The sequence below is a fragment of the Octopus bimaculoides genome, chromosome 17 (assembly GCF_001194135.2).
Source record: "Octopus bimaculoides isolate UCB-OBI-ISO-001 chromosome 17, ASM119413v2, whole genome shotgun sequence".
NCBI classification, from domain to species: domain Eukaryota; kingdom Metazoa; phylum Mollusca; class Cephalopoda; order Octopoda; family Octopodidae; genus Octopus; species Octopus bimaculoides.
Genome location: NC_068997.1, coordinates 49,923,596 through 49,933,614, shown reverse-complemented (window position 1 = coordinate 49,933,614; position 10,019 = coordinate 49,923,596). Strand labels below are relative to the sequence as shown.

The 10,019-nt window shown below is 39.7% G+C and overlaps 1 protein-coding gene across 1 annotated transcript; it reads right to left on the bottom strand.

Annotated features, from left to right (window-relative positions):
* Positions 1 to 3,309: 3,309 nt before the first annotated feature.
* Positions 3,310 to 10,013, bottom strand: LOC106873977 (uncharacterized). The gene is made up of 6 exons (XM_014921527.2): positions 9,889 to 10,013; positions 9,096 to 9,196; positions 8,256 to 8,344; positions 7,726 to 7,950; positions 6,842 to 7,038; positions 3,310 to 3,594 (listed from the first exon to the last, which is right to left on the bottom strand). Exons 1-6 carry the CDS (start codon positions 10,003 to 10,005, stop codon positions 3,451 to 3,453), a joined length of 873 nt encoding a protein of 290 aa, XP_014777013.1. The 5' UTR covers positions 10,006 to 10,013; the 3' UTR covers positions 3,310 to 3,450.
* Between the last annotated feature and the right edge of the window lie 6 nt (positions 10,014 to 10,019).

Sequence of the window (10,019 nt, the reverse complement as noted above, 5' to 3'; positions counted from 1 at the left end):
ACATTTTTATTAAATTCTTCAATATTTTTTCAAAATGACTTGAAATAAAAAAAAACAGTGTTTCAACAGAAATAAAGTAACAAAATGGTTAAGATTAACAACAACAAAACTATTTTACTAAATTCTTCATTTTTTCAAAATTAATTGAGACATAATCAGTGCATTTCAACAGAAATATAGTAACAAAAAATGCAAGAATTAAACAGCAGTTTCTTTCTTCTCCCCAGATATGTTTCTATTCCAGACAAGACCTTAATATTCCTTATATTTTTCCTTTTCTTTTGTAGAATCTCTACCCATTTTATTTTCCCTCCCTCTCAGACTCAGCACAGATATTTTCCTTCATTTCTATACACAGACCCTAAGCTAATCCACCTTAATCCCCCATTTCGTGCATTGGGACTTTAGAATGTGCATGATATCAAAGCAACATCATGCAAGTATTTAAACACATACACACACACACATCTATCTTAACCATTGCGTGTGTGTCCACCAATGAGAACGAAGCTCTCAGTTTCACGCTTCAATGTCTTTGTGTTTGCTGCTGTTCCCTTCCTGTAAGACTCCATCAACATGTGCTGATGTGCATTGATATCCATGTATTTATATGTAAGTATATATATTTGCATATGTATGTATGTGTGTATATTTATATATCTGCACATATACATAAGTGTGTGTGTGTGTGTGTGTGTGTGTGTATATGCACACACACACAGATGGAGACAAATATTTATATATATATATACAAATACATAGATATACACACACATATATCCATATACATATATAATGTCTGTATATATATATATATATATATATATATATACACACACATATCCATATATATATATATATATATATATATATATATATATATATATATATATATATATATATATAAAAATATACACACATCTATCTATCTATTTACACACACACACACACATGTGTATAGGTATGACAATGTATATCAATGTCATTTATCAAAGATATGCTAGGTAAGCGTCATCCACCCACCGAAAAAGTGATAAATTTCCTTTCTGTTAATTCCATTCTTGCATTAAATATGATTATAATCTGATCAGAATTTATTTTCAAATCTTATAAAAGACACTTGTAGTTGTGTGTGTGTGTGTGTATTTGTGTCCCACCACAGCCTGACAGCCAGCATGGGTGTTTTTACATTCCTAAAACTTAGTGGTTCTGCAAAAAGGGTCTCATAGAATAAGTAACAGGCTTTAAAAAAATAATACTGGGGTCGATACATTTGACAAAAATTCTTCAAGGTGGTACCCCAGCATGGCCACAGTCTAATAACTGTATCGGCCTTTGCCTTTCCCTTGGATAACACTGATGGCAGGAAGAGGGGAGGCCGGTATGCATAGGCGACTGCTGGTCTTCCATAAATTTCCTTGCCCGGACTTGTGCCTCGGAGGGTAGCTTTCTAGGTGCAATCCCATGGTCATTGATGACCGATGGAAGTCTCCCACTCCCATATCATCACGATCCTTTAACGTCCATTATTCCATGGTGGCATGGGCTGGATGGTTTGATAAGAACATCATCATCATCATCATTTAATGTCTGCTTTCCATGCTAGCATGGGTTGAACGATTTGACTGAGGACTGGTGAACCAGATGGCTGCACCACGCTCCAATCTGATCTGGCAGAGTTTCTACAGTTTGATGCCCTTTCTAATACCAGCTGGGTGCTTCTTACATACCACTGGCATTGGTGCATTTACACACCACTTGTATGACTGCATTTATACAGCACCGTCACCAGTGTTTTTCATGCTGCACCAGCATGAGTGCATTTTTATGCAGCACCAGCACAAGTGCATTTTACATGGTACTGGCACCTGTAAAAAAGGACTGTCCACTCATTTTACTTAGTCCACTGCTACTATGATATCCTCTGCTCTTCTAAACTATTTATTAACATACCACATCTTACCTGGCACACCTGAAACATCTGGGTTTTGTCACTTGTAAGGTGTTTCCCTAAACCAGACTTAACTACCACCACTACCACCACTACAGGTAGTACTAATACTAATGTCATAACAATTCCTACTACAACCACAACTACCACCACCATGACATTATTACAAACACCACCACCATTACTACTACCCCTACTACCACCACCACCGCTACTACCCCTACTACCACCACCATCATTACTACTACTACTACCACCATTACTACTACTACTACCACCACCACCGCTACTACCACTACTACTACTACTACTACTACCACCACCACCACCATTACTACTACCATTACTACTACTTCTTCCACTACGACCACCAACATTACTACTACCACCATTACAATTACCATCACTACTGCAATAACTATCACTACAACCACAATTACAACTACTACAACTACCATCACCACCACAATTATTACCACAGCCACTACCATTATTACTACCACTGCCACCAGTTACCACTATTGTGGCTATTACAACTACAATCACTACCACCACCACCACCACCACCACCATTGTTGTCGTCACCATCATCATCATTATTCAATGTCTGTTTCCCATGCTTGCATGGGTTGGACAGTTTGACGGGACCCAAGGACCAGCAGGACTGAGCCAGGCTTCCGGAGCTGGACGATGCCCTTCCTAATGCTAACCACTTCACAGCGTGTACTAGGTTGATGTATGTACGTGTGTGTATCCTTGTGTTTGTCCCTTACCACCACCGCACATCCAGTGTTGGTTCGTTTACATTCCTATAACTTACCAGTTCGGCAAAAGAAACCAATAGAATAAGTGTCAGGTTTAAAAATAAGAATAAAGGGAGGTGTGGGGGGACTGGCAATTTGTTTGACAAAATTCTTCAAGGTGGTACCTCAGCATGGCTGCTGTCCAATGACTGAAACAAGTACAAGATAAAAGATGGATTCACGAATGGCCTTGCTCTCCGTCGGTTACGATGGTGAGGGTTTCAGATGATCTGAGCAATGGATCAGCCTGCTCGTGAAGTTAACATGCACAAGTGGCTGAGTACTCCACAGATATGTGTTCCCTTATCATACTGCTCAAGAGAATTCAGGGTGGCATAGAATGTGACAAGGCTGGCCCCTTGAAATACTGGTACTACTAATTTTTTTGCCAGCTGAGTACACTGGAGCAACGCAAGATAAAATGTCTTGCTCAAGGGCACAACATACCACCGGGATCGAACTCACGACATTACAATCGTGAGTCAAACACCCAAGCCACTAAGCCACATGCCGTCTCATACTTGAATAAACAAATAAATAAAAACAAGGCGTGTATGGTTGTTCCTCGTAGATTTTTTTTTTATATAAATATATAGAGAGCAGCAGCAGCAGCAGCAGTAGCAGCAGTGTGAGGGAGATCAGCTGAAAGAGTTGATCAGTCGATCACACCTTCTCAGTTCTTTTCTGTAGAAACCTTTAAGAAATCTTCACTAAAGTCATACCATTCTGATAGTCTTCGTCCTCGTTATCACGACCTGTCAATATTAGCGTCACCAGAGCTTTTGAGAAGATAGTTTTCATCAGTGTACCAACATGGGAATCTAACGTCTGCAGGCATTTCTGGGGAAAGAGAAAACAAATGCATAAATAAATAGATAAATAAAACGATTTCGGGTTTAACCCTTTACTGTTCAGATTACTCTGTTAAATGTAATACTTTTTCACTCAAATTGTTTTGAATTAATCATGCATTATCTTATAGCTTTGAGGTTTCAATGATGTGATTGTTTATTTTTAGAACGTCAATGTAGGTTAGGTGTGAGAGGCTAGATATGGACAGTTTGAATATAAAACATGTAGAATATCTGGGCCAGATATGGCCGGTTTAAACACTAAAGGGTTAAAAAAAAAAAGAAAAAAAAGAGGTTGATTCATTCAAATAAAAATTCAAGTTGGGTGCTCCAGCATGGTCACAATCTGATGCCTGAAACAACAAAAGATAAAAGATACCGTTTCACCAATGGCTGAGTGGTTGCTGAGAAGAAGGGTTAACTAGTTTCAGTAGAAACAGCACAACATACCATGCCATCACACCAATAGTTGGATGGTTACTGATAGAAATGGTTAATTTATTCAGCAGCAGCAGAAACAAATGCCACAACAAACAATTACCATCTCACTACTGCACCAGTGTACAGCAAAAGTGGAGATTTACTTCTCACAGCGAAAACACCATATCTCACTGTGTTATCTAAGTACAATACAGGAGTACCCAAGCATTGTACCATTTCGGTATGATACAGGAGTACTCAGGCATTGCACCATTTTGGTATAATACAAGAGTACCCAAGCATTGTACCATTTTAGTATAATACTGGAGTACCCAAGCATTGCACCATTTCGGTATAATACTGGAGTACTCAGGTATTGCACAAATTTGGTATAATACTGGAGTACTCAGGTATTGCACTATTTCGGTATAATACTGGAGTACTCAGGTATTGCACCATTTCGGTATAATACTGGAGTACTCAGGCATTGCACAAATTTGGTATAATACTGGAGTACTCAGGTATTGCACCATTTTGGTATAATACTGGAGTACCCAAGCATTGCACAAATTCGGTATAATACTGGAGTACTCAGGTATTGCACAAATGGAGTAACATGCAGATTTATTCATCAAAATGACACATAATAACACCCAGTATTATCGAAGTCAGCTTTAAGTATGACATCGGAGTCCTTAAACATTGTAGCAGATTACAGCAACAGAGAAGTAACACACAGGTTTACACCATCACGTTAAGGCACAATAAGCCCAAGAACCAATCAGACCATGACACTTTGTCCCAGATCGTTTACATGTAGGCTAAATCAGTGTTCAACTACATACACGAGATCAACATAATTCCTACATGATGCATCGGAGTTGTCTCCCTTACATGTGGTTCCCAAGAAGACATCAGATGATTTACTCAATATCAACACCTCCCCACATGTTTCCCACAATACCAACCATGTTTACAGCATTTTTCTTTTTTCCTTCCCAAGACAGATCTTAACCCCATGTACCATCAGATTCCAGTCAACCCAGATGGCAATCAGAAACACCCTTTAGACCCCCCCGAGTTCATGTGCATGTCATTTAGCCTCCATAACACTACATAAACATTTCAGAGGGTGACTGATGATGTCACTCTTTGTTGAAACTTTAATCTTTAGACCATAAATGCAGCACCCTATCCACTAAACCATGTGTCTTCTCTGTCTGTCTGTCTGTCTTTCTCTCTCACACACACTAATTACTAGACCTGGTATTCCAATATTTCGGGGTTGGGACACCTTCTTCAGGAAATTTAGAAAAGGTGTCAATAGGTGATGACTCTATCAGCTATCAACACCTTTTCCCTGGAAATTTCCTGAAGGAGGAGTCCTAACTCTGAGATACTGAAATGCCAGGAAATAGCACAAACCATCAACCTGCAGTATTAATCATTTATAACTTGCATTGTTTTGACTTTTAAAATACTAATGTTAAGAAGTGCATCCTGCTGTAGAAACCCTGTCAAATCAGACTGGAGCTCAGTGCAGCTGTGTGGCTTTCCAGTTTTAGTCAAACCATCTAACACATGCCAGCATAGAAAGCAAATGCTAAATGTTGATGATGATGATGATGATAGTGCCACCTGACTGACTCTTGCGTTGGTGGCACATAAAAAGCACCATTCAAGTGTGGTCGATGCCAGTACCACCTGACTGGCCCTTGTGCCGGGGGCATGTAAAAAGCACCCACTACACTCTCAGAGTGGTTGGCATTAGGAAGGGCATCCAACTGTAGAAACCTTGCCAGATCAGATTGGAGCCTGGTGCAGCCTCCTGGCTTGCCAGCCCTCAGTGAAACCATCCAACCCATGCCAGCATGGAAAGCAGACATTAAACGACGACGACGATGATTATGATGATGATGATGATGATGACATTCCAAGCTAGGAATAACATCACAAAAGCAAATTTGAAATGAAATAATTTAAGAATGGAGCAGAGTGAATGATGTGATAGTAAAATATCAAAAGCGCAAGTCCCGCTGGACCAGACATGTCGCAAGGTTCACAGACAACAAGTGGACCCTTGCAACTGCCAAGTGGTATCCAAGAGATCAGGAAAGGCCTCTGAATAAAAGTTTGTTATCATCATCATCATCAAGCCACCTGACCTGGACTCAGTCAAACTAATGGTGAGTAGAAAGTAAGTAGATCTTAAATTTTATTTTGTTAGAGGTGTTTGTTTACATTATTTACATTATTTTAAGCCCTAAAATTCACTCTATAATTGCCCACGGGCATATGGCGTAGTGGTTAAGAGCGCAGGCTACTAACCCCAACTGAGTTCGATTCCAAGCAGTGACCTGAACAATAACAATAATAATAATAATAATAATATCGAAAAATACCTTAGGAATGAGAACCCAGGTTCGAAATTTCCCCAAGACACCTGATGAAGGCTGAAGGTTATATCAGCCGAAACGTTGTGTTAACAACAAATAAGATGAGGACAAATATCCATTAATGTAAATAATGTAAATAATTCATCTCTTAAATATAGAACAGGTGTTTGTTTGTTTGTTTTTGGGTGGGGTGGGGTGTGTTACAGCTGGATGATTTACTTCAGTGAAGTGGAACCAGTGAACCAGGAGCAGGATGTGGAGGGAATGGGGGGGTTGAGGAGGATGAGAGGGAAGAGGGATGAGAAGGAGGAGGAGAGAGAGGATAAAGATAAGAGGGTCAGAGGATTGAATGGAAAAGGAAAGGGAGGAGGAGGAGGAGGAAGAATAATGGCAGAGCGGTAGGAGTTGTGTTTTGCTTACCTGAATGTCTGCCTCTTTGCTGTCTGTGTTGGTTTGGAGAAGATTGTGGAAGGAATTCAACTGGAGCCACATGAAGTCGTTGTCATAGAGTTTCTGTTGGGCAGTGCTGACAATTTCTTCATCAGAACCATGGCTTATCCTTTGACCAGGTTCTCCTGAATACATGTCAATCACAGATCTCGCATCAATCACCAGAGCTGAAAGAGAGAAACAAGTTCAGAATTACAGCAAGGCAGTCGGACGTTTTCTAACTTTACTGTGATATGAAAGAAAACAAACAGGTACAGGAATGGCTGTGTGGTAAGTAGCTTGCTTACCAACCACATGGTTCCGAGTTCAGTCCCACTGCGTGGCAGCTTGGGCAAGTGTCTTCTACTATAGCTTTGGGCCGACCAAAGCCTTCTGAGTAGACAGAAACTGAAAGAAGCTTGTCATATATATATACATATATGTATATCATCATCATCGTTTAACGTCCGTTTTCCATGCTGGCATGGGTTGGACGGTTCGACCGGGGTCTGGGAAGCCTGGAGGCTGCACCAGGCTCCAGTCTGATCTGGCAGTGTTTCTACAGCTGGATGCCCTTCCAAACACCAACCACTCCGAGAGTGTAGTGGGTGCTTTTTACATGCCACCAGCACAGGGGCCAGAGGAGGCTGGCAACGGCCACGATCGGTTGGCACTTTTTACGTGCCACCGGCACAGAAGCCAGTCAAGGCAGCACTGGCATAGGCCACGTTAGGATGGTGCTTTTTACGTGCCACCGGCACAGATATCACAACTACAATTTCCATTTGATTTTTATTTCGATGTTGATGTACTTGACTCAATAGGTTTGAGAGGATTTTTCCTCCTCCAAGACAAACTGAGGAGTTTTTACTTACATTTCTTCTGATGTTCATTGAGTAGATCAAAGAAACTGCGATGTGTCGCTGAGTCACTCATGTTAACAAAGAACTTCCGATTGTCATCAACGGCCACACCTTCCTCTTTTGTTTGTTTTGTGTTTGGACTGGAAGATTCTTTGTGAACTGGAGTGGAGTTATTACATGCTTCCGTTTTGTGTATTGTCAAATTTGTGTCAAGAATCACATCACCAAACTCAATACCTGGAAAATGAAGCAAGGTAAGAGATAAGACAATGCTGGAGACACTTGTTGGGAAACAAATATACAGCCATACAGGTAAATAGATATAGGTAAACAGATAAACAAGTAATCAGATATACAAGTAATTAGATATACAGGTAAATGGATATAGGAAAACAGATAAACAGATAATCAGATATACAAGTAAACGGACATACAGGTAAATGGATAAACAGGCAAGGAAGCAGACATTCTTGCATGCAGTTGTAGCTCATTGTTCAGGAGAACAACTTCTGGAGGACATCAACAATACTGAAAGGACTTACTGTTTTTCAGTTTTAACTGCACCAATTGCAGGCTGGCAGTTGCATCTTCCACTGAATTGTGGCCACTGTCTCCAGTCTGAATCTGTTTACTAAGGAAGAAAGAAACAAACAAACAAATAAACAAACAAACAAACAAATAACTCTATGAAGGATTTGGTCTAATCCCTCTTAACATCACTCACTCGTTAAACAAAGAAAAAAAAAATTCCAACACATACACATTCACGTAAATGACTCCTGTTTGTAATAGTAGTAGTAAGAAGTAGTGGTAGTAGTAGTAGTAGTAAGAAGTAGTAGTAGTAGTAAGAAGTAGTAGTAGTAAGTAGTAGTAGTAAGAAGAAGTAGTAGTAGTAGTAGTAGTAGTGGTAGTAAGAAGAAGAAGTAGTAGTAGTAGCAGTAGTAAGAAGAAGAAGTAGTAGTAGTCGTAAGAAGAAGAAGAAGAAGAAGAAGAAAAGAAGAAGTAGTAAGAAAATGAAGTAGTAGTAGTAAGAAGAAGAAGAAGAAGAAGAAAGACGATGAGAAGAAGAAGGAGGAGGAGGATGACAAGAAGAAAAAGAAGAAGCAGAAGTGTGGTGTTGGCAGTGTGGGTCATGTGAAATAGATACATGACAGAAGATGGTAATTTATTTAGAATTTATAGCAAGAGGAGAGAAAGAAAATATGAAGATGATTATGATAGCAATGATGATGATGATGATGATGATGACAGTAACGATAATGATGACTAATGTTGTTGCTGTTGATGATGACAGAGATGATGATTATTATTATTATTATTATTATTATTATTATTATTATAATAATTATGTTGGTTCTTGAAATGGTGGAGAAGGACCTTACCCAAGGAAATATTCGGTCAGCTTCTTCAGTTTGCTCTTTTGATATTTGAATCCAGAGAGATTGTAAATTGTGCTGGTGTCAATGACGTAAGGGTGAAACATCTGTGGTTGAAAACAAATGGAAACGGACTTTCAAGATTGGGGTTTCACAATCAGCCAAAATGGTGCAAGGAAAGGTTTATCAAGCTGTCCAATAATCATCATCGTCATCTAAAGTCTACATTTCCATGCTTGCATGGCTGGGTTAGATAGAATTTACTGAGGCAGATTTTCTACAGTTAGATGCCCTTCCTGTCACAAACCCTCACCTGTTTTCGAGTAAGGTAATATTTCCCCATGGCCAGACAATATTCTCACTGAATACTGGAATGCCGGACTGGCTCTTGTGTGGGTGGCACATAAAATACACCATTTTAAGCGTGGCCGTTGCCAGTACCGCCTGACTGGCCTTCGTGCGGGTGGCACGTAAAAGCACCCACTACACTCTCGGAGTGGTTGGCGTTAGTAAGGGCATCTAGCTGTAGAAACTCTGCCACATCAGATTGGAGCCTGGTGTAGCCATCTGGTTCACCAGTCATCAGTCAAATCGTCCGACCCATGCTAGCATGGAAAGCAGACGTTAAACGATGATGATGATGATGGATGACACTGCTTGTATAACAGTGTATAACAGTGAGAACAAATATCCATCAAATGTAAATAATGTAAATAATGTACATAATTCCTCATCTCATAAATATAGAACTGTATTAAAAAAGAGAAAACAAAAAAAAATATTAAGAAAGAAGTGTCACCTTTAAGCTGTCCAAGTCGAAGTTAAGAGAGTGACCACACAAGATGGCATCTTTAGGAAGAAGAGCCCGGAACTTGTTCTGAACATCTTTCAATGTAGTACATACCGGTCTCATCATCTCTTCATTGATTC